The 25,991-nt window shown below is 38.4% G+C and overlaps 1 protein-coding gene across 5 annotated transcripts in view; it reads left to right on the forward strand.

Annotated features, from left to right (window-relative positions):
* Nucleotides 1-25,991, forward strand: part of ICA1L (islet cell autoantigen 1 like) — a 62,213-nt gene continuing 36,222 nt past the window's right edge. For 2 of the 5 annotated variants that reach the window (XM_043445641.1, XM_043445645.1), the window contains exons 1-3: nucleotides 439-1,111; nucleotides 19,727-19,895; nucleotides 22,691-22,763. In XM_043445641.1, coding sequence (XP_043301576.1) covers nucleotides 1,092-1,111; nucleotides 19,727-19,895; nucleotides 22,691-22,763 — 262 coding nt within the window. In that variant the 5' untranslated portion in view covers nucleotides 439-1,091. The other 3 variants (XM_043445643.1, XM_043445642.1, XM_043445644.1) reach the window with 3 other exon arrangements.

Consider the following 25,991-nt stretch of genomic DNA (forward strand, 5'->3'; position numbering starts at 1 on the left):
CCTCGGAGGGCGCCCACGCAAGTACCTTACACCGCTGTTCTAACGACTTGGTGTTTGTCATTTCACTTTATTAGAGGGATTCCGGAAAGGAGGAGCAGTGAGGGTCCCGGAGTTTCTTCAAGAACCGGCTAAGAGCCGGGGCCTCCGCGGGTCGGGGCTAGGCGGGAGCCCGACAGGCGTGAACGCGGAGGACGCCGGGCCGAGGCGCCGAGGGCAGCGCGGCTCCCGCGTGCGCCAGGCCGCAGCGTTTAAATCTCCCGCCTCCCGCGGCGGGAGCCCGACACCTCCACGCTCTGGTGCGGAGGGGCACCGGCTGCGGGAGCGCCCCAGCGGCGGCGGCGGCAGGAACCGGCACCAGGACCCCCCGCGCGGCCGAGCGCGACCCGAGGCGGCGGAGGACGCGCGCGTCGCGACTCCGGCGTCGAGGTGAGCGTCGGCGGCGGCCTCCCCGGGCTCCAACCCTGCGGGGCGGCGGAAGGGCCGCGCCTTCCCCGGCCGACCGGGGTCCGGAGGCCAAACCCTTGGTTCCCATGGCGACGCCCCGGGTGGCTGCGCCGGCGGGAGGTGCCCGCCACGCGCGCACGCGGTCTCTCGGGGCCTCGGCGGCCTTCTCGGTTCCCTTGGGGACCCCAGCCCCTGCGGCCTCCGTCCCGAACGAGGTCCTGGCCGAGCTCCTCCGGGCTTACTCTGGGCAGATCGGGCTGGCAGTGGTTTTAGGCTTGCCTGCGTCCCCTCGGGACTGAGGGAGTCCCGCCCACGCTCCCCCCGGGGAGCGAAGGAGCGCCGGGGCCTGAGGCTTGACTGAGTGATTTCTCTCGAAGGTGGATGTCGCTTCCATTAGAAGCAGATGCTCTCGGGTTTTAGGTGCTTCCCTGCTGACCTCGTTTTTATCTTGTTATTTTCCTGTCGTTATTTTGTAATGGGAATGTCTTCTTTAGAAACTAAATGGTTAGCAATGGGTAAAAACACAGCCTAAGTAAAGGCGCAGTTTAAGACGAAGTGCGGCCGGCAGGAGCTAACGAGAGTCCCGGCGCACAAATCTTGCAGCCCGAGGCCTTTATCCCAGCGCCACGGACCGATCCTAGGCGGTCATGGAAACTCGGATCACCTGGTCAGTGCCCAAGTGCTGTCAGCAGTTATATACCTGATGCTCTGAGAAAGATGGAGAGGGGAGAAAAAAAAAAAATCCATCCTGGCAATTAACCCGAGATGCTGTGGATTTACCAGTAGAGGGGGTGGGGTTATTTTTCAAGCAATAGATTATCTTGATGCACGGAGCATAAAAGCTATTATAAGCTATGGATCACCGTGGAATAGCTTATTGGGAAGATAACGTTTAACCATGGTTTGGGTTTTTTTTCTAAGTATGTATTGATTTGTTTGGTTCTGACCCAGTTAACGTACTGTAAGCTGATATTCCTTTAATGATCTTCACATCAATATTTATGCAGTAGCCACAGGTGCCTCATCCTTTAGTAGGAGTTGATTATACTAATAATTTACTGGCCAAATAAACATCATCCAGTGGTATGTATATATTTTTTATATGACCAAACTTTCTAGTCGTTTTTGTATTCGTCTTTGCCTGACATATCCAGTATTCTTTGAAATTTATGTATTTAAATAGTGCAAAATTATTGTACATCTTGACGTTGAAACAGTTATGTGCAAGACATTGTTCTAATTAACAGTAATTAGGGTTAGATGGTTGCTCAGAGATCAGACAGTCCAAAGTGTAAAAACTGCAAACATAAGACTGGTGGAAAAACTAGGAAGCCATATTTTTTTTAGAAATATTTATTATAAAGCAATAAAATTTATACCAATGACTGAATTAGAACAAAATATCAAAATATGAAATATCAGATATAAAGCAGTATTGTTTTGTTCTACTACACTGCCAAGCTCTGTATTTCATTGTGCAGTAGTACATGCTTTATTAGAAATTTTTCCTTTTCTTTGTTGTTTACCTTTCTCGGTACTCGCTGTGCCTCCTTTAAATTTTTATTCTTTAACAACAACAGATGGGGTGTGTGAAAGACTTTTCAGTATGTCTGTGACTGGAAAGATTTCCTCATGTGAACTGGATTTTGTTATATAATATCCTTATTCCCCTTTTCCATTGTGTTTTTCTTTCATCTGTTATGTGTCTCCTTTTTTCTGAAGTCAGACTTTTCAAACTTCTGCTCGCATTCAATATTTGCTTTCTATGTAATTCTTTTTTTTTTTTTTAGTATATGTGCTGCCGAATCGAGCACTCTATGTAATTCTTTATTGTATTATTATTATGATGATTTTCCCCTTGTTGACTCATTTGGAAATATCACTTCAGGTTTAAAGTTTTTTTAATGCATAAACTCTTGATTCAGCCCTTATATGTCCTGGAATTAATTTTATAGTACACTTACATGTATTTTAAATAATACATATATGTTTATTAATTTCAGCATGGTTTGAAATAATAAAATTCTAGAAGCAGTCTAAATATCCGTCAATAAAAGACCAGTCAAGTAGATTATAGTACATGCATACAAATGAAATGTTATATATCCATTAAAATTGTATTACAGTTATGGAGAAAATTCCATGTCATATTCTTTTACCCTCAGCACTGTACAGTCTCACTTTTATCCATAATTTAATGTGGCTGAGGAGATGCCTGAGGTCAGGATGAATTATTTAACTTGTAGGTGGTCCTCTTTTTTCATCTGGATCCTAGTAGCATTCTTTCTTTGCCCTTAAAATTCAGCAACATTCCACAGTATATCTTATTCTTGATCGTTCTGTATTGATTTTTCCTGGAACACGACGTACCCCTTCAGTTTTCAGCTTTATATTCTTGAGTATTTTGGCTTTTCCATATGTCTTTCTCTGTCCAAAAATATTACTTAGATTAGATCTCAGTTGTTTATATTCCAAACCTATACATCATTTTGTTCTAACCACTTTAAGTCTAACCACCTTTATTTTATAATCTTCATTCTGAATGATCTTCCCAGGTTTGTCATCAGTATTATTAACTTAGTTTTCTGAAGTAATTATTCTACTTGGAATTGTTTCTGATGTAGTTTTGAGGTCTCTGGTGTTTTTTTCTTATTTTTCTTTATATATTTAGCTTCCTTTAGCTCTTACTAAAAAAAAATCTCTTTTATGGAGTTTTGTTCCATTTATCTTCAGGCAAACCAGTTTTTCTTTAAACCTGTTCTATGAAGCAGTTTTTCAGATGTATATATTTTCCCCCTTTCTCGCTTTATGATCCCTCCTTTTCTTGTGGCTTACCTGGTGACTCAGATGGTAAAGAATCTGCCTGCAGTGCAGTAAACCCGGGTTCGATCCCTGGATTGGGAAGATCCCCTGGAGAAGGAAATGGCAACCCACTCCAGTACCCTTGCCTGGAAAATCCCATGGACAGAGGAGCCTGGTAGGCTGCAGTCCATGGGGTCGCAAAGAGTTGGACAGGACTGAGTGACTTCACTTTCACTTTCTTTTCTTGTAGTGCTGCTTTTTCTTGTTATTTAATTTGCATGTTGTTGTTGGAAAGAGCAGTTCTGTTCTGGCCTGCTTTTTGCCCAGGAGTAGCAGAAGTAGTTTATTATATAACCCTGTCCCTTGGAATAACAGTTTCAGAGGCTGCATAGGTGAATGGGTACCTTATTGTGATCTCTTCTTTAATTGGCTTCTTGGGGACAGTGTTTATATGCTCTCTTTAAGTGGTTTCCCATAGCGTGTGTTAGTCACTGGTTCTAGAGGCAGGTGAATACTAATAGATCTGTGATTATTCTAGGGCGCTTTTGTCTGCTGCGCATGGTCGACACCAGCTTGTTGTTCTGTTTCTCTGCAGCCGTGCCTTGCCTCTTGGCAGGGAGAACTAAAAATACCCTGGCCATTGTAGGGTTTAGGGAGCCCAGTACATAATACCTCTGGCCTTTTTCTTATCCCTTAGGATTGAAACCAGTTCACATGTAGTCAAGACCTAGGCAGATGGAGATAAACTTTAATATTGAGAGAACTTTTAGAGGATGTGTATCATATCAATGTTCTTTTAATATTTCTGTCCCCTAGTCCATACCTGAAATAGCCCGCATAAGGGAAAGTTTTGGTCTTCATAATAGACACACTTGCCTAAGACTTTTACCTCATTCTGATTAGGTTGCAAGTGGTGGATTAGAGGTTAAAAAAAGACCTAATTCACTAATTCTCTGGCTTGATAGATTAGCTCTACTCAGTCAAGAAATGTAGACCAGTGGTTAATTTACCAGTCAGGTTTCTCACTGTAGGAGAGAAAGGGCAAGAAGCTGGGAATATTTATAGAATATTTTCCTTCATAGACACCAGAAGAGCTTAAAAGAAACATTTCCCACCATAAACACAATGATCTCTTCTTCAGTAGTCTTCTTTGCAAGCATATGATAATATAAGAAGACAAGCCAACTGTCTCCTTAAGTCTGGCTGTGCTTGCGAAAGAATTCACATCTTCAAGTTAGTGATTAATTATTGGGACTGTTCTTCAGAACGTATTCAATTCGCCAGAATCGAACCTGCTTCAGATTAGAGGAGCTGCTGGTCGGATTTGGACATCCTCTTTAGATCTCATGCAGACTTCGTTTTATCTGACATTTATTCATTGGCTTCAGTGCTATCAGCTCAGTTCAGGCACTCAGTTGTGTCCACCTCTTTGCAACCCCGTGGACTGCAGTACACCAGGCTTCCCTGTCCATCTCCAACTCCTGGAGCTTGCTAAGACTCATCAACTTGGTGATGCCACCCAACCATCTTATCCTCTTTTGTCCCCTTCTCCTCCTCCCTTCAATCTTACCCAGCAAAAAAAAAAAAATCTTACCCAGCATCAGGGTCTTTTCAGTGAGTCATTTCTTCACATCAGGTGGCCAAAGTATTGAAGCTTCAGCTTTAGCACCAGTCCTTCCAATGAATATTCAGAACTGATTTCATTTAGGATTGACTGGTTTGATCACTTTGCAGTCCTAGGGACTCTCAAGAGTCTTCTCCAACACCACAGTGCAAAAGCATCAATTCTTCGGCACTCAGCTTTCTTTATAGTCCAACTCTCACGTCCATACATGACTACTGGAAAAGTCATAGCTTTGACTATACGGACCTTCGCTGGCACAGTAATGTCTCTGCTTTTTCATATGCTGTCTAGGTTGGTCATAGCTTTTCTTCCAAGGAGAAAGCGTCTTTTAATTTCATGGCTACAGTCACCATCTGCAGTGATTTTGGAGTCCCAGAAAATTAATAAAGTCTGTCACTGTTTCCATTGTATCCTCATCTGTTTGCCATGGAATGATGGGACTGATGCCATGATGCCATGATCTTTGTTTGTTGAATGTTGAGTTTTAAGTCAGCTTTTTCACTCTCCTGTTTCACTTTCATCAAGAGGCTCTTTAGTTCCTCTTCACTTTCTGCCATAAGGGTTGTGTCATCTGCATATCTGAGATTATTGATGTATCTCCTGGCAGTCTTGATTCCAGCTTGTGGTTCATCCAGCCCAGCATTTCGCATGATGTACTCTGCATATAAGTTAAATAAGCAGGGTGACAATATACAGACTTGACATACTCCTTTCCCAATTCCATTGTCCAAGTCCTGTACCAACTGTTGCTACTTGACCTGCAAACAGGTTTTTCAGGAGGCAGGTCAGGTGGTCTGGTATAACCATCTCTTAAAGAATTTTCCACACTTTGTTGTGATCCACACAGTCAAAGGCTTTTGGCATAGTCAATAAAGCAGAAGTAGATGTTTTTCTGAAATTCTCTTGCTTTTCTGTTATCCAGTGGATCTTGGCAATTTGATCTCTGGTTCCTCTGCCTTTTCTAAATCCAGCTTGAACATCTGGAAGTTCTCGGTTCATGTATTGCTGAAGCCTGGCTTGGAGAATTTTGAGCATTACTTTTCTAGTATGTGAGATGAGTGCAATTGTGCGGTAGTTTGAACATTCTTTGGCATTGCCTTTCTTTGGGATTGGAATGAAAACTGACCTTTTCCAGTCCTTTGGCCACTGCCGAGTTTTCTAAATTTGCTGACATATTGAGTGCAACATTTTCACAGCATCATCTTTTAGGATTTGAAATAGCTCAGCTGGAATTCCATCACCTATTTATGCTTCGTAAGGCCAACTTAACTTCACACTCCAGGATGTCTAGCTCCAGGTGAATGATCACACCATCACAGTTATCTGGGTCATTAAGATCTTTTTTGTATAGTTCTTCTGTGTATTCTTGCCACTTCTTAATATCTTCTGCTTCTGTTAGGTCCATACCATTTCTCACCTTTATTGTGTCTATCTTTGTATGATATGTTCCCTTGGTATTTCTAATTTTCTTGAAGCAATCTTTAGTCCTTACCATTCTGTTGTTTTTCTCTATTTCTTTGCACTGATCACTGAGGAAGGCTTTCTTTTCTCTCCTTGCTATTCTTTAGAACTCTGCATTCAGATGGCTGAATGCATCTTTCCTTTTCCCATTTACCTTTCACTTCTCTTCTTTTCAGCTATTTGTAAGGCCTCCTCAGACAACCATTTTGCCTTTCTGCATTTCTTTTTCCTGGAGATGGTTTTTGATCACCGCCTCCTGTACAATGTCATGAACTTCCATCCATGGTTCTTCAGGCACTCTGTCTATCAGATCTAATCCCTTGAATCTATTTGTTACTTTTACTGTATAATCATAAGGGATTTGATTTGGGTCATACCTGAATGGTCAGTGCTGTGAGATGTAATTTTTTTTCCATTGGGAACCTGATTTAATGATAGAGGGATTTTTAAAATTTGTTTATAATTGAGATATAGTTCATGGAGAATATTATATAAGTTGCAGGTATACAGTAATTTTTAAGGGTTATACACCACTTGTAGTTATTTTAAAACAGTGGCTATATTCCCTGTGATGTACAGTATATCCTTGCAGTTTATTTTATGCATAGTAGTTTGTACCTCTTAATCTCCTACCCCTATTTCCCCCTCCCCTCTTCCCTTACTCCACTGGTAACCACTGGTTTTTTCTCTCTATCTGAGTCTGTTTCCTTTTTGTTATATTCCCTAGTTTGCTTTATTTTAGATTCCACTTGTGGGTGATACCGTACAGTATTTGTATTTCTCTGACTTATTTCACTTAGCAAAATAACCTCCAAGTCAGTCCATATTGTTGCAAATGAAAACTTTCATTCTTTTATTATGGCTGAGTAGTATTCCATTGTATGTATATATACCATATCTTATTTATCCATTTGTCTACTGGTGGACACTTAGTAAGTGGGAGTAGAAGTGTTAGCTGCTCAGTCGTGTCCCACTCTTTCTGACCCCATGAACTGTAGCCCGCCAGGTTCCTCTGTCCGTGGAATTCTCCAGGCAAGAATGCTGGAGTGGGTTTCCATTCCCTTCTCCAGGGATTGAACCCGGGTCTCCGACATTGCAGGCAGATTCTTTTCCTTCTGAACCATCAGGGAAGCCCTGGACACTTAAGTTGCTTCCATACCTTGGCAACTGTAAACAGTGGTGCTATGAACATTGGGATGCATGTCTCTTTTCAAATTAGTGTTTTTAATTTTTTCTGAAATATGTACCCAGGAGTGAAATTGCTGGGTCATATGGTAGTTCTATTTTTAGTTTTTTGAGAAACTGCCATACTGTTTTCGACAATGGCTGTACCAATTTATCTTCTTACCAACAATGTACAAGGGTTCTTGTTCTCCACATCTTCCCCAGTATTTTTTGTATGTATTCTTTTTTTATGGAAACTTTCCTGATAGGTGTGAGGTGATGTCTCATTGTGGAATTTTAATTTGCATTTCCCTGATGTTTAACCATGTTGAGCATCTTTTCATTACCTTGTTGGTCATCTGTATGTCTTCTTTGAAAAAATGTCTCTTCAGGTCTTCTGCCTTTATAAAACAAAGATTATATCTTTTCTTGGCTGTGCTGGGTCTTAGTTGTGGGATGTGGGATCTTCGATCTTTGTTATGGCATGAGAGATCTGTTGTTGGCTCTTAGTTGCGGCATGTAGGATCTAGTTCCCTGAGCAGGGATGGAACCTGGGTACCCTGCATTGGGAGTGCAGAGTCTTAGGCACTGCACCACCAGGGAAATCCCCTTCTGCCTAATTTTAAGGCAAAGAAAATAAAAGCAGGAATAAACAAGTGGGACCTAATTAGACTTAAAAGCTTTGTATGAAAAAAAGGGGGAAAAAAAGCTTTGTACAGCAAAGGAAACATGAACAAAATGAGAAGACAGCCTACTGGATGGAAGAAAGTATTCTCTCCAGGAAAAGGAATGATACAAACATGCACTCATTCCCTCATCTTTTATATCATTGCTCATCTAATAGGATAAATATATTTTTCTTTCATTCGTGCTTTAGTTACAAAAGTGATTAAATAACATTTTTGTGTAATGTAACACAAAACATTGGGCTTTTGAAGTCCTTTTGTGAATTGCCTATTCTTGTTTTACCCTTATTTTTAAGTTAATCTTTTCACTATTGAGTTATGAATTCTCTAATTTAAAAATACTTCTACTTCTTTATGTCTCACTTTACCAAGTTATTTCTTTTCCAGATTTACTATGGCCCATTTTGTTATATGAATTAGGATTTTTTACAATATCTCACTTGATTTCTGTGCCTGGTTCCACCTAAGTCTTCTGTCCCCAAACATTCATCTATATTTGCACATGTCATTGTTACAAGATTTTAACATTTAAATTTTGAACCATCCTTACACTGACTGAAAATAAAACACTTTTTTCCTTCAAATAGTTAATTATCCCAACAATATTTATTGAATAATATATCCATTTCCTAGTGATTTGAAATGCTACATTCATTGTAGTGGGCTAAATGTGACCCCCAAAGATAATAGGTCCTAATTTTTGGACTCTGTGTGTATATTACCTCATATGGTAAAATTTTTACAGGTGTGATTAGGATTAGATTGTGTGAAGGATCTTGAGATTATTCTGGATTCCCTGGGAGGGTCCTAAGAACCATCATAAGTGTCCTCAATTTTTAGAGAGATAGAGGGAGATTAAACACATAGAGAGGGGAGTAGGTGATGTGAAGACAGAGGCAGATTGGAGTTATGTCGCTATTGGCCATGGACTGCCAGCAGCCACCAGGTGGAAGAAGGAAGACGGTTTTCTTCCCCAGGGTCACACAGAAAGTATAGCCTTGCTAAGACTTTAATTCCAAATTTCTGGCCTCTAGAACTGAGATGGCAAATTTCTGTTGTTTTAAGCCACCAGGTTTGTGGTAATTTGTTACAGCAGCCCTAGGAAATTAACAGGTAGACCATATACTACATTCTTTTTATTTTTTTAAATCTCTTTGTATATTTCTTTTCATTTGTTTCTGCTGTTTTATGGTTCCGGCATCAGTGCCATTCTGTTTTAATTAGTAAGATTCACATTCAGGCTTATTTTTTCATGATTATTATGTTGTTAAAGTTGTACATGTCTATGATGTTTAAAAGTCAAGTGTTGAAAGGATTATAATGTTTAAAAGCAGTTCTCCCTTTCCTGCTCCAGTTCCGATCTCCAGTGTCACATACCTTCAACTCTGTGTTTTCGCTGGTATTTTCTAAATCGCATGTTTATATGCTACATTTTGATTTATTAATTTAAAGCATTATCTACTTACTTTCTATATGGCAGATGAGGACTAGCTCTCCTTCACCACCACAATCCCCTTTTGTTCTTCCCCAGTATAGCTGTATTATAATTTTATTAAACCAAGTAAGTGTTTATGTTAACTGTGAACTAACAAGTATCTTTAAAACTTAGTCAAAAAATATTACTGACATCAATTTCAAAGCCCATACTGCCTATGTTTTCTTCTAGAAGTTTTATGGTTTGGGTCTTATATTTAAGTCTTTAATCCATTTTAAATTTGTTTTTATCATGGAGAAAGTAGTCCAGTTTGATTTTTTTGCACATAGCTGTTGAGTTTTCCCAACACTGTTTATTGAAGAGGCTCTCTTTTCCCCACTGTATATTCTTGCCTCCTCTGTCGTAGATTAATTACCCGTGAAGGTGTGGGTTCATTTCTGAGCTCTCTGCTTTGTCTCACTGATCTATGTATCTGTTTTAGTGGCAATACCATACTGCTTTGATGACTTTAGCTTTATAGTATAGTTTGAAATCGAGCAGCATGATCTTCCAACTTTGTTCTTCCTCAAGACTGTTTTGGCTATTCAGAGTCTTTTGTGTTTCCATACAGATTTAGAATTATTTGTTCTAGTTCTGTGAAAAATGCCATTGGTATTTTGTTAGGATTGCATTGACTCTCTAGAGATCTTTGAGTAGTATGGTCTTTTTAATAGTATTAATTCTACTAATCCATGAGCACAGTTTATCTTTCCATCTATTTGGGTAGTCTTCAGTTACTTTCATCATCATTCTACAGTTTTCTTAGTACAGGATTTTTACCTCCTTAGATTTATTTCTATGTATTTTATTCTTTTTGATGTGATTGTAAGTGGGATTGTTCTTAATTTCTCTTTCAGATAGTTCATTATTAGCATATGGAAATACAACAGATTTCTGCATACTAATTTTGTATCCTTCAACTTTACCAAATTCATTAATAGTTTTCTCATGATATATTTAGGATTTTCTATGTATAATATCATGTTACCTGCAAACAGTGACAGTGTGAGGTTGTTGGCAGGAGAGGGGAATAGGAGCTCCCTTAAAAATAATGTGTACGTGATAGTCTTTGTAATAACTATTTTAACTCCTCAGCCTTTTTTTTTTGGCCATGCCACACAGCTTACGGGATCTTAGTTCTCCATCCAGGGACTGAACACAGGCGAAAGCAGTGAAAGCCGTAACCACTGGGCCACCAGGGAATTCCTCTGACTTCTCAGATTTTTTTATGCAGTTAAACAAGTTCTGACACATTTCAGTTAAGTAAAATTGCTACGTAAAAGTATAAATACTTAATATATAACAATAAATGAATGGCTCTTACTTTGGATAAAAGCTGCTGGTGTTAAGTAGTAATCAGTTCCTCAGTTCAGTTGCTCAGTCGTGTCCGACTCTTTGCGACCCCATGGACTGCAGCACTCCAGGCTTCCCTCTGTCCGTTACCAACTCCTGGAGCATACGCAAACTCATGTCCATAGAGTCGGTGATGCCATCCAACCATCTCATCCTCTGTCACCCCCTTCTCCTCCTACCTTCAATCTTTCCCAGCATCAGGGTCTTTTCCAATGAGTCAGCTCTTCGCATCAGGTGGCCAAAGTATTGGAGTTTCAGCTTCATCATCAGTCCTTCCAATGAATATTCATGACTTATTTCCTTTAGGATGGACTGGCTAGATTTCCTTGCAGTCCAAGGGACTCTCAAGAGTTCTCCAACACCACAATTCAAAAGCATCAATTCTTCAACGCTCAGCTTTCTTTATAGTCCAACTCTCACATCCATACATGACTACTGGAAGGACCATAGCTTTGACTAGATGGACCTTTGTTGGCAAAGTGATGTCTCTGCTTTTTAATATGCTGTCTAGGTTGGTCACAGCTTTTCTCCCAAGGAACAAGCATCTTTTAATTTCCTGGCTGCAGTCACCATCTGCAGTGGTTTCAGAGCCCAGGAAAATAAAGTCTGTCACTGTTTCTCCATTGTTTCCCCATCTATTTCCCATGAAGTGATGGGACCGGATGTCATGATCTTAGTTTTCTGAATATTGAGTTTCAAGCCAACTTTTTCACTCTCCTCTTTCACTTTCATCAAGAGGCTGTTTAGTTCTTCTTCACTTTCCGCCATAAGGGTGGTGTCATCTGCATATCTGAGGTGATTGATATTTCTCCCAGCAATCTTAATTCCAGCTTGTACTTCATCCAGCCCAGCATTTCTCATTACGTACTTGGCATATAAGTTAAATAAGCACGGTGACAGTATACAGCAGTAAATATTAAAAAAACAAAAGCAAAAACCTTGATAATCAAGTAAACATTTTTCATAAGAGTGATACAATAGCTAATTGTCCATGTTAATTGTAGCAAACTTGGAAACTGCAGAAAACTGTCACCTGTTATCCCAGTGCATAGAAAACCTTTGTTGACGTTTTGGAGTGTCTTCTGTCAGTTTTGCCTTCCCTCATATTGAACTACTATCAAACTCTGAATCTTTCAGGAAATGCTGATTGTGTTTGTACGAAAATTCATGGCTTCAGAGGCAGAGTAATCAAGAATATTACATTAATATTAAACAGCAAACTTGTCTAACGTATTTCCTTAACTGCATCAAACAGTGATGTTATATTTAGTTAAAAGTCTTCACAGATTATTTTTCTCCAGGGGATTTCAGTGTTTCAGCTTGCATATTACCATCGGTTGTTTTGCTTGTTTCTTAGTGATTACACAGTAATGAGATGAGTAAGGTGAGGACAGAACTACCTCTAAAGAGAATACTGATTTGTTTTATTCTAATATTTGTATTCCATGTCCAGAAGATAGCTGCAAATACAGATTTAAATATTATATAGTGCAAAAATGAATAAAGTGTTCTACGTGGTGACTGTGTTCAAATAAAAAAAAAATACACTTTCTGGAAATAAAGGAGATTATAGACTTCCCTGGCAGTCCAGTGGTTAGGACTGTGTGCTTCCACTGCATGAGGCACAGGTTTGATCCCTGATCAGGCAAGTAAGATCCTGCATGCCCTGTGGTGAAGCCAGAAAAATAAAAATAAAAGGAGATTTCTAGTTAAGATGGCATAGTAAGTTTTACATCAAACTCATAGCAATTATAAAAAATAAAACAAACCCCAGAAAGTTTATCTTGGCTAGATAATAAGATAAACATGGACTAGAAACAAAATAGAAGGACAAAGAGGTGAGTGGGATGAAACAAATGTTTTGAGTTCCCAACATAAAAATTAAGTCCTGGTTTCTGGGAATTCAGTTTCTGTAGCTTGGTAGAAATTAAAAGTGTTTCACCTGCAGTGGTCCTTCAATACCCTGAATAAACTAAAGGTATTTCAGATAGCACTCTATCAGGGGTCCTAAAATATCAGTATAAGACACTCTGGAAGTAGAAACCCTGAAAGTGAAGTGGAGACAACTAAGGATTATAGATCTAGTGATCTGTAATCACTAGATAAGGATGGTTAACCAGAAAGAGGAAGAAAGAAAAAAGTAAAGATTATATACTCACAATAAGCTTGTAGAATTCAGCCAATAAAATCAATATTTGGAACATGAATTTACTCCAGGTAAGAAGTCTAAGAATTCTATACATTTAGAGTGCTAAAGAGAAAAATTATGGAACGATGTATTAAAAAGGATAAAAAATTAGAATATTAGAGTCAGTTAGAAATCTTGGACATTAAAAAATAAAAAGTCACTGGATTAAAAAAAAAAACAAAACACCTCACTAGGTGGAATGAACTCTAGCCTGGACAGAATTGAAAAGAGAATTCATAAATTGGAAGGTTGTACTAAAGAACTTGTCCAAAATATAGGACAGAAAAACAGATATAAAAATGAACCGTTTTTATCCAGAACATAGGGCACATCAAGAATAACACCCAATAGAAGATTCAGATAAAAAGAAGAAATTATGGCTGAAAGGGAGTACAGCTTAGAACTATCTAGAGCGAATGGTTAAGATATGAACCTCCATAATGGAAAAAAACTCTACATAAATGCATCTTAGACAACCTCAGGACTTCACAGATTAAAACACTTTTTCAAAGATTCAAAGAGAAAAAGGAGGGACAGTAGGAGCCTAGACCCATTGACTACAATAGATGAACTAAGGTGTAGGGATTCTGTCTTCAAAGAGGTAAGGAACACTAAGAAATGTAAATATAATGGAAACAACAAAAGAGATAGATACTTAGCAACATACATAGAACTTAAAGTACTGAGTGAAAAAAACCTGAAAAATCAGAAATGAAATCTACAGCACAATAGAATTTGTGTAGATTAGCATTTGTATGTAACATTTTCTAAGAATGAATTCAAATAAAAAGGCACACATCAAACATATTAGAATGATTGTGAGGGGAGATAGATATGAGGAAGGGGTTAAAAAAGGAATGTACAAGTAAAGGAAGAAGCAAAAGAATGAGTCTTGTATGGATCAATAATGATAGCTTTAAAAAGGAAAGGAAAGTTGTTGCCAGTCTTATACTTTATATACAATTAAACTGTCATTTATGAATGAAGGCAAAGTAGAGTTTCATAGGTACCAAAACTGAGAGGATTTCTCCCCATAGGATTCACTAAAAGAACTTTTTAAGTATTGTCCTATACAAGAAGAAAGAAGGAAAGTGTAGGATAAAAGAAAGAAATCTTCTTCCGCTTCCCATATGGGGAAGCCTGGCATGAACCAAATTACCTGACTGCCTGGTGAATTTGTTTAGCCCTGATGCTCGGTTAAGAGGACTAGTTACCTCACACTAAACTGTATTCACAAACGTTGCTATTACCTGAAAAAAAAAAAAGATATTTTGGCCTCCAGATATATATTATTTGTTTCTTGTTTAGACTAATTCAGGGAAAAGGTATACCATTTTTTGGGTCCCCTCAAAGATCCCACAATTTCATGTAATGATGAGAACATCAGGAAATAAAAATGTGGAATTTAGTAAAGAAAAATATGCAGATAGAAAGAGCTTTGGTGAGACTAGGAGGTGTGCTATTTATAAAAGCATCTATAGACAAAAAATACTTAGTAATAAGCTAAAAGCAATAAATTTATACTAAAAAAAACTTCAGAACAGTGCTGAGAGAAGTCAAAGAAGACCTAAATAAATGGAGATACATACTACATTCATCAATTGAAAGACTCAAAAATTATTAAGATGCCAGTCCTTCACAAATTGATCTGTAGATTCAGTGCCGCCCCAGTCTAAATCTTAGAATTCTACATCTCAATAGTAAAAAAAAAAAAACAAAAAAAAAACTACCCAATTTAAAAATGGGCAAAAGACTTACAACAGTGGAGCGTTTACAGAAGGCCAGTTGGCACATGAAAAAGTGTTCACTACTGTCAGTCATCAGAAAAAGAGACATTAAAGCCGTAAGGAAATACCAATACACAAATAGAATGGATAAAACTGAGAAGTCTGCCAACATTAAGTGTTACTGAGATTGTGGAACAATTGTAACTCCCATACATTGCTAATGGGAATGTAAAATGACAATTTTTTATAAAGTGTACACCAGTCCTTTGACAGAAAAATCCATTTATATGTTTTATCAAAGAGAAGTGAAACATTTGTCCATGAAAAGACTTGTTTAGGCATGTTCATAGCAGATTTATTTACAATTAATTCCAAGTTAAAAGTTAAAACATGCTGTTAATATTCATAGAACGGATTACTATTCAGTGATAAAGAACAAAGTAGGAAAGGAAAACTAAGGTGAAAAAAAAGCGAAACATTATTTATAGTAGGCTAGGCATTTGCTGGAAAAGGATAAATGGGAAATTTCTGGGGTGCTAGAAATGTTCTATAGAATAATATCTATTTGTCAAAAGTATATAGCTAAAAATTGTACATTTCAATGTATGGAAATATTACCAAAAAGAATCATATAATGGTGATGATGATGAAAATGATTATGGAGTAAGGTAGTGGGGAAGACATATAAATGACACAAAAATGACAGAATGATGACTGAGCTACCATTGGGATGACTGAGCTACCATTTTACTGTTGTCCGTGTATGTTAAACTATATAAAACTTTTGAAGAAATTAAGAAAACAAGTCTTATCAGACATTTATCAATTCCAGTCATCTCTTTACTGTAGATCCAAATTACTGTTGTAATTTCCCTTTAGAATTTGTTAGCATTTCTAAAAGTCCCCAGCCATGAATTGTCTCAGTTCTTATCTGATAATGTCTTTATTTTGATTTCACTTTTAAAGGACAGTTTCAATAGAGAATTATGAGTTGATAGTTTTTCTTTCTTTCAGCACCTTAAATTTATCCTTCCGTTGCAGTCTAGGCTTTGTTGTTTTCCTTGAGACCTTGCATCTCATTTATGCATTTGTCCCCCTCTATGTAATACACCACTTTTCTCTGCTCTCAAGATAGGTTTTTCTCTTTGGATTTAAGCAGTTTATCTATGATGTGCCTATTTGTGGTTTTCATTGTGTTAATCTATAAGTTAATGTCATTTACAAAGTTTAGGATGTTTTATTCAAAGATTTTTTATTCCCTTTCTATTCCTCTTCTCCTTCAAGGTCTTTTTATTCTTCTCTGTTCTGATTAGGTAGTTTTTATTGAGTCATCTTCAATTTCATTTCTTATATCTCCCATCTTCAGTTTATTCTTAAGTGTATACAGTCAGTTTTCAATTGCATTCATTGGACTTTGCAACTTGAAACTTTCACTTGCTTCCTTTTGTTATTTTTTCTCTATTCATTTACCGTGCACATGTGTGTGCTAAGTTGCTTCAGTCATGTTGACTCTTTGCGACCCTATGGACTACAACCCACGGGGCTCCTCCGTCCATGAGATTTCCCAGGCAAGAATAGTGGAGTGGGTTGCCATGCCCTCCTCCAAGGAATCTTCCCAACCCAGGGATCGAACCTGAGTCTCTTCCTCTGCATTGGCAGGCAGGTTCTTTAGCACTAGCACCACCTGGGACCTCCTACTTTTAAATCTTTTATGTGTTTATAATAGCTGGTCTAAAGTGCTTGTCTGATAATTGTAATATCTGAGAAATCTTCGGAATCTGCTTTTATCGACTTTTTTCACGGAGTATGGGTCACATTTTCCTATTTCTTTGCGTGTCTAGTGTTTTTTGGTTGGATACTTGGATTTTTAAATGATGGATTTTAGAGACTCTGAATTCTCTTTTGCTTCTCAGAAGAATTTTGACTCTAGAAAGCAGTTAACTTGACTGAATTAAAATTCCCCTCCCTTACCCATGATTAGCTTAGTGGACAGCACAGGTCTTAGGAGGTCTTTGTGTATGGAATTTCAGGAACCATCTCCTCTTTGACTCCCTCTCTTCCACAATATCCTTTCTAAATTTCTGGTAGTTCTCCAGCCTTGAGTTCCGTCATCTGGTATCTCAAGCCAGTAAGACTTGGCTTCCTACTCAACTCAACCCACCCCCAGCGGCAAGCAGATTTAGCAGTGCCCTCTGTCAAAAAGGGCTTCCCTGCTGGCTCAGATGGTAGAGAATCTGTCTGTAGTGCAGGAGACTCGGGTTTGATCCCCTGGAGAAGGAAACGGCTACCCACTCCAGTATTCTTACCTGGAGAATCCCATGGACAGGGGAGCATGACGGGCTACAGTCAGGGTTACAGAGTCAGACTTGGCTGAGCAACTAACACTTCGTTTCTGTGAAAAAACCACAGATGCGCAGACCTCACCTGTCTCAGATTGACCACCCAGCCACTGTGTTCCCTTTGCCCGGGAATGTGTGCTGTCTGCTGGCAGGATAGATTTCAAACGGGAAAGGGAGGACTAAGTTTATCACTCTGAAATCCAACCAAATAGGGCTTCCCTCATAGCTAAGAATCTTAGCTTAGGTAAAGAATCTTCCTGCAATGTAGGAGACCTGGGTTTGATCCCTGGGTCAGGAAGATCCTCTGGAGAAGGAAATGGCAATCCACTCCAGTATTATTACTTGAAGAATCCCATGGACAAAGGAGCCTGGTAGGCTGCAGCTCGTCATGTTGCAAGAGTCAGACACGACTTGGAGTCTAAACCACCACCGATCAGATAAGTTACTCTTTGTCTCCTATGAAGAAACTAGTGAGGGAATGGAGAGAGGCCAGGCATATACTTTTTTTTTTTCAGGCATATACTTTTGAGCTCCGTCAGCATGTGAGTTGGGATAGGGAAGAGGTGTTCTCTTCTGATACTGTGAAGATTTGTACTCTTCACTGATTTTACCCAGTTAAGGCTGCATTCCTAGTGGCTCAGTGGTAAAGAATTTGCCTGCCGATGCAGGAGACTCAGGTTCGATCCCTGGGTTGGGAAGATCCCTGGGAAAGAAAATGGCAACCCACTCCAGTATTCTTGCCTCGGAAATCTCATGGACAGAGGAGCCTGGCAGGCTACAGTCCATGGGATGAGTTGCAGAGGGTCAGATAGAGCTTAGCAACTAAACAAGCAACAACAAAGCATCAGTGTAGTTGAGGAGACCCGCAGTTTGTCATACAACTGGACTGACCCTTGTGCTGATGGGATGGGAAAACTAATTGAAAACCATCAAGAGCAACTCAAGACAGGCAGAAATTGAAGGGGCAAAATGAACTGCAAGTTTTCCCTCAAGACTGTGTGTCAGACAGTGTAATGCTTACATCAAGTCCATTATCCCTCTGTACTGCTTTCTATCCCAAATCATGTCCAGCCAAGTTACCAGCATAGCACAGGAGAGGTTGTGCAGTTAAATGATGACTGATCTCTGTGTCCAGAAATCAGTAGGGTACACGAAGGAGAATATCCAGCAAGTATCTGGAAGAGTGGCCACCTGTGGACTCTGTATTTTTGTCTCTGTTCCATATAATGCTTTTTATGTAAACCTACTTTATCTGATGTTAATGCAGTCATCCCGCTTTCATTGTCTTTGTAGTATATTTACCTGGTATGTCTTATCTAATACTACTCTCTATCATCTTATTTTAGGTAGATCCCGAATAGCATGTAGTTGGATATAGTATTTTGTGTTTTTTTATGATTTGAAATTATTGAATCTATTATTTAAGAGGAAACTTTCATTTATTATACTAAGTAGTATAATTGTTCTTATTCTGTGATCTTCGTTTGCACTATTTATGTTGCCTTGCTCCTGTTTTTTCAATCTTCTTTTGCTTTTGCTAGTTTTTCTTGCTGCCTTGTTTTGCTCCTAGTAATTTAGAAATTAGACACCCTATTTTTATCTGATTAGTAATTACTTCAAAATAAAAAGAAAGGAAACTTCTGTTTCTTTCCCGACATTAGTCATCTGCTGATTCCCCTCGAAATGAGTCACACATTTTAGTGCCTCCTTGTGTTCCTACCTCCCACCACTGATTGGAATAATTTGGGCTTTTAAAACTATTATTATTTCTTTTTTTTTTACATTTCATTAAGAAACACTTCATATTTGCATTTCCTAAATGTAGCCATGTTAGCCGCGTTAAGAACAATTACTTAGACATTAATTTTTAAGTTTAGAAATGGTTACAGGTTTCACCTCTGTTTCTTTTACATGTCTCCCTTATACTTAAGATCTATATTTTTGATAATTTATTGGATGCTAAAATATTCCTTTAAGTGACTTTTAAAGAAGACTATATATCTGAATCTTTGCATAGCTGAGGATATATAATAAATGTGTTTTCTTCTGAAATAGCAGTTAATCCATCGGAAGTTTTCCTGAGGAAATAATAGCAGGATGCAGGGATGTGTGTATAAGTTCACTTGTCAGTATTTTTACAAAAGCAAAAATTAGAAACTAAGAAGTGTCTGCAAGTAGACACTTGGTTAAACAAAAAATTATTTCCAGTCATTATTGGGAAATCATAACAGTTGATCATTTTGTTACCTAATTACTGTGTCATTAATCTCTCTGCCTGTTATTTATGCAAGTTATAATTAAAGTATAAATTTAGACCATACACAGTAAATGTCAGCATGTTTAGCTGTTAGCATTAACACTCTGTTTAGTTTCTGTTGCAGTTTTTCAACTAAATATTGGCTGAATAGATACTTATTATTAAAAATACATTTAAAGAAATTTAATTTTAGTCTGTTTCTTGTAGTCACTCCATGGATTTTTTTGGGCAGCACAGACCAGAAGATAACCAGTCAGTAGTTAGTAGAATGCAGAAGAAATACTGGAAAACCAAACAGGTCTTCATCAAAGCAACCGGAAAGAAGGAGGATGAGCATGTGGTGGCGTCTGATGCTGAACTGGATGCTAAACTTGAGGTAAGTTCTTACAAGGATTCCGCGTACCGCATATAACTTGTTACTATTTGGGACTACTAGGGGGACTATGAGAAGCTTTCACACTGACCTGGATACATGCAGAATTTGATAACAGAATAGTTGTATCCATTTGTCGATCAGATCTTCTGGATAAGCAAGCCATAGTTCTCATGAATTGTGCGTTGGCAGAGCTGGAGTTCATATTAGGTAAATCATGAACTAGGTAATTTCTCTGGCAGTAGTGTAATACTTTCTGTGGTATGTAAGTAAATTAATTATGTTCCTAACTGGGACCATATACTCATTATGTATTGTGTCATTAGTATTTTGTACTACTTTTATGTGAAGTCTGTACCTCACTGACATAGTGATAATTAGAGATTAACTGAAATCAAATAGTGAGTGAGAATTTTACAAGTTGGTGTTTTTGTTTCTCTTATTAAGGATGGAGTTAATTGAAGTATGTCATAATGCATTTTTGGCTGTTTTTTATTTTAAATAAAAGGAATAATTACCATGAAACAACTTTAAACCTATATGTGTCTTACACTTTTAAGTAATCAAGCTAATTAGAAGAAAGGTCTCATGTATATTAATGCAGTCTGAATTTAATGAAGATTTGCTTATTCCATGTGTATATCCTAATATAGGTAACATTTTACAAACATTTCTAGCCAGGGGCTCTGTTATGCCTGAAATATAATGATTTGTTGAGATTCTTAAAAATATAGGTCTAATAAAATAGGTCTTAATTTAATAAGTAATTTTTTCTATAAAAATAAACTGATCACTGCCATAACAAATATGAAAATAAAAATTATTTCTATTTAACCAGATTTTACTATTTGTGTTAAAAAGTATTCTCCTTAGGATTGTGTGACAAATCGTGAAAAAAAAAATGAAGGGACTTTATTATAAGTAGTATGTTTTAGCACTGTCCCTGCATATATTCCCACAGAAGTAGATTTTTTTTGTGTTGTTTCACATTGATAGGTAATTTGTAGGTGACATTTTATATTCAGTGTTATTTTTGTCCATTAGAGAATTATTTGGAATCAGCCAAGAACTTTCTCCCATGATTATATTATCTTTTTTAAGAATGAGAAATATTTTCAAGTATACATATGCATCAAGTATGTACTTAGATTATCATGTTGTACACTTTAAATATATTACAATTTTATACCTCACTAAAACAGAAAAATATTTTTGTTGTGAAAATGAAAAGCAATAGTATATATATCTTTCAAGGACCCATGGGGAAGAAAATCAACCGTAATTGCTTCATCATAGTGTTAATGGAACTATCATTTTTGTATTCTTTTCTAATCTCCTTCTACATGGATTTAAGCAGCTTTGGCTTCCCTGCTGGCTCAGATGGTAAAGAATCCTCCTGTGATTCAGGAGACCCAAGTTTGATTCCTGGGTTGGGAAGATCCCCTAGAGAAGGAAATGGCAACCCCACCCCAGTATTCTTGCCTGGAGAATTCCATGGACAGAGGAGCCTGGCGGCTGCAGTCTGTGGGGTTACAAAGAGTCGGGCACGACTGAGCGAGTAACGCACACACAATACATACACCAAGTGCAACTCAAACACACTTAAACTTATGTGGAAGGTTGATGGTTGCTCCTGCATTTAGAATTTAGTGTCTGTTATCAGTCTTCCTTTGGCCTGATCAAGCGTCAAAATAAAGGCAAAAGTACTATAGAGATGGGCTTCCCTGGTGGCTCAGTCGGTAAACAACCCACCTACATTGCAGGAGACCCCTGCTCTGTTGGATTCCTGGGTCAGGAAGATCCCCTGGAGAAGGGATAGGCTACCCACTCCAGTATTCTTGGGCTCCCCTGGTGGATCAGCTGGTAAAGAATACACCTGCATTGGGGGAGACCTGGGTTCGATCCCTGGGCTGGGAAGATCCCCTGAAGAAGGGAAAGGCTATCTACTCCAGTATTCTGGCCTGGAGAATTCCCTGGACTGTATAGTCCATGGGGTTGCAGCGTCAGACACGACTGAGCAACTTTCACTTTCTCTGGTGGCTCAGTCAATAAAGAATCCGCCTACAGTGCGAGTGACCTGGGTTCGATCCCTGGGTCGAGAAGATCCCCTGGAGGAGGGCATGGCAACCCACTCCAGTATTCTTGCCTGGAGAATCCATGCACAGAGGAGCCTGGCGGGCTGTAGTCCACAGGGTCACAAAGAGTTGGACACGACTGAGCAACTAAGTTTGAAATGGGAGTCTATTAGATATTTTATTTTTTTGTTAGCTATTGGCAGCAGTGGTAATGAAGGGATTAATATTCATGGAAAATTCTAAACAAAAATAATCTGAAAGTAATTTATTTTTGTTGTTATAACACATTGTTTAATTTTTATGGTAAATTCATTGACCTATTTTGCTTAGACCAATATTGGAGAAAAGCCAGACTCTGAGTTATTTAATATTTTCTAAAACTATCTATACTCTTTTCATCTGTGGTAGATGGTATTTAATGTACATCTTAAAAATTAGAGTTACCTTTTTGCTATTTAGATAGTTTGGAGCTGAGGGGAGGACAAACTCCACAGTCATAAATTTTTATTAGCCTCCATGTATTTATCATCATTTTTTCCAACTCTAATGGGAGGAAGCTAAGTGTGCTTTCTACATCTGAAATAAAACCAAAACTGAAGTATATCACAGTCAAGGAAAATAGACAATACCTATAAGAAAATGTTTTGCTTTTGAAGTGTTTTTTTATATTTTGTGTTTGTTTATGGTTCTTTAAACTGTCCTAATAAAATTTATATTTCAAAGGTTTTTCACTCCATTCAAGAGACATGTACTGAACTTCTGAAGATAGTTGAGAAATATCAGCTAAGACTCAATGGTATGAAATCATAGATATCTATCCACCAACAATTCCTGCTTAAAATAAATATTCATTTGCATTTTTGAAGATGAAAGATTTAATGTAAAAATAGTAATTTACTGAACTATTTTGGGATCGTTTCTTATGACAAAAATGAATATTTACAGTGATCTACTCTGAAATCTCCCGGCATGCTCAATTCATCAAATCCTCTGACACAGGTTGATTTTGCTGAGTTTAGTTTTCCTTCCCAGTCTTAAGTGGATTTTTTTCCATCATTTAAAAGCTCTCTTTCTCAACCCCGACTTGCTCTAGCAGTTCCCCTTCATTTCTCTGCTGCTTTCACAGGAAATTTTGACATAATTATCTGTACACACACACTCTATTCCTTCTCCTCCTCCTTCTCTTCTACTCACCCCGGTCAGGTTTTCATCCCCATCACTCCACCAAATCGCTCTTGTCATAGTCATAAAGAACTTAATTCTGGACCGATTCTCAGTCACTATCACATTATTTAACACAGTTGATTATTCCCTCTTCCTTGAGACACTCTACTCTCTTCACGTGGCTTCCAGGTACCAACATTCCTGGATTTCTTCTTAATGGTCATTCCTTCTCAGTATCCTGGGACTGCTGGAATCTCTTTTCTTCATCTCGTTTGGTTAGAACTCAATCTTTGAATCTCTCCTCCTGCCTTATCTGCATACATAATCCTCTTCAGGTATTTGGTCAAGTGTCATCTTATTAGTGAGTCCTTCTCTGACTCCCATATCTGAAATGAAACATACTCCTCTTTCTCATCAATCTCTGTCTACTTAACAATAGCACTTAATGGTATTCAACATTCTGTACGTTTTATCTATTGTTTTTCTTACTACCGCTAGAATATACTCTCAAGGATAGAAATCTGTGTGTTTATTTCTGTATCTCCTAGCCTCAAAACATGGTCTAGCATATAGTCCATATGCAGTGCATATTTGCTCAATGAATGATTTCTTTGTGCAGCAATGTAAATTAGTCTCAAAAGTTTATAATCAAAGTTCATATATTGTCCCAGTAAGGCAAGAAATCCATTATAGCATGGTAATTTTTTTAGTGCCTGCCATGTGTAAAACTATGTATTTTTCCCCAGGAAACAGTTTGAGAAACAACTTTCTGTAATAAAATAAGAGACAAAGAATATCATGTAATTGAATTCAGGATTGTGATGCAGACATGCCTCTGAATTCTCTTGGAGTAAAAAATAACTGTATTAGAGAGATTGGTAAAGGCAGCTACTTAGATGGGAACGGAAGTAAAACTCAGAGTTTGTAGAATATGTGGGGGAAAAAGGAAGTTGGAGTCAAGGGAATAAAGTTGAAGGGTGAGAACAGTCTGCATGACAGAAGAGTTTGTAGTGGAGAATAATAGGGTGATATACAAGCAAAGGAAGTTTCCAGTTGGATTGCTAAGGACCTTAAATATTTTACCAAGCAGTAAAATGGACCAAGGGAGTCATTGAATCAGCAGTCATTGGACCAAGGGAGTTCTGTGATAGAAATGGAAATGTAAAGAAACACTGACTAGTTTGTACATCCTGCATTTTGTCCTGGAATCACCAGATCATTTAGCATGCTGGAGGAGCATTTCAGGGAAGCTTGAAGACAGGGAAGCCTGGTGTGCTAAAGTCTGTGGGGTCACAAAGAGTCAGACACGACTGAGTGACTGAACAACAATAAAGAGAAAGCATATGATAAAATCTATATACGTACATCTCTTTATCCTGAAATGTTCCAGTTCATTTCAGTCACTCAGTCATGTCTTACTCTTTGCGACCTCATGGACTGCAGCACACCAGGCTTCCCTGTCCTTCACCATCTCCCAGAGCTTGCTCAAACTCAAGTGCATTGAGTCAGTGATGCCATCCAAACATTTCATACTCTGTCATCCCCTTCTCCTGCCTTCAATCTTTCCCAGTGTCAGGGTCTTTTTTAATGAGTCAGCTCTTCGCGTCAGGTGGCCAAAGTACTGGGGCTTCAGCATCAGTCTTTCCAATGAATATTCAGAACTGATTTCCTTTACAATGGACTGGTTTGATCTCCTTGTAGTCCAAGGGACTCTCAAGAATCTTCTCCAACACCACAGTCAAAAGCATCAATCCTTTGGCACTCAGCCTTCTTTATGATCCAACTCTCACATCCATACATGACTACTGGAAAAACCATAGCTTTGACTAGACAGATCTTTGTTAGCAAAGTAATGTCTCTGCTTTTTAGTATGCTGTCTAGGTTTGTCATAGCTTTCTCTTTAGTATTGTATATAACTGTATGATTTCTTGAAGACTATCTGGTTAATAGATCTTCTGTTGAGACTAATGTCAGACAATTCATAGATTCTTCCAGCACTGTAAACCTTTATGAGAATCTCTTGATTGGGGAAGGACACATAGGAGTAGGGTCTCGGTGGGTTTTGGCCTCAGGTCTCAACACCAAATCAGCGCAAACTCAGCTTCATCTCCTTCCCTTTCTGCAGTGATAAGGATGAGGCTCAATTATGGTTAATGTTCAGTTGATATTTGATAAGGAGGTAGCCCATGTTCTGTGAGGCTTTTCTGGATCATCATCTACAAATTAATATTTTTTTCTAGTAGTTTTCATTGAGGTATATTTTATGAAGTTCTGATTCAGAGGAAATGTGTAACTGGTACATCTCTGAAGTAATCAGAATATTAACAAGATTTCTCTGATTCAGTCCACTCTTGATTAGGCAAACTCTTCATAAAACAGCACATTTTTTTTCAAAGACGAGACTACAGAATGTGTAGACGCCCTGTCCCAAACACCTCCGTGCCCTCTTGGGGACTTCTTGTAGGCCCTACCGGTGGGAGGACTAGTGAGGGGGCAGCTAGCAAGTGAGAAGGCCCGAGTTCCCCTGCTGCTTCAGAGGGACTAACGGGGCTTCCCTTTCAGTTTGTAACTTCAGTTTTTCCATCGGTAAACTAGAGTGAAATGAGGCCTGACATTTGTCCTGTTTTTCCCTTTAAGCTCACAGTTTGGACACTTTATGGGCTCCCCTCACTTGTTGGTCTTACTGTGATAAAAAGTCATCTTCCACTAGATCAGTACTTCTAAAACTTGGTGGTGAAGGGTCATCGTTTCACTTTCAATCTGTTATCAGCTGACACTTTTGAAAATACAATAAAAATTTTTAGAAAAACCAAATTAAAGAAGACATGCACAAATAAAAAGCATACTTTTTGGTGATTAG

The sequence above is a fragment of the Cervus canadensis genome, chromosome 24 (genome assembly GCF_019320065.1).
Source record: "Cervus canadensis isolate Bull #8, Minnesota chromosome 24, ASM1932006v1, whole genome shotgun sequence".
NCBI classification, from domain to species: domain Eukaryota; kingdom Metazoa; phylum Chordata; class Mammalia; order Artiodactyla; family Cervidae; genus Cervus; species Cervus canadensis.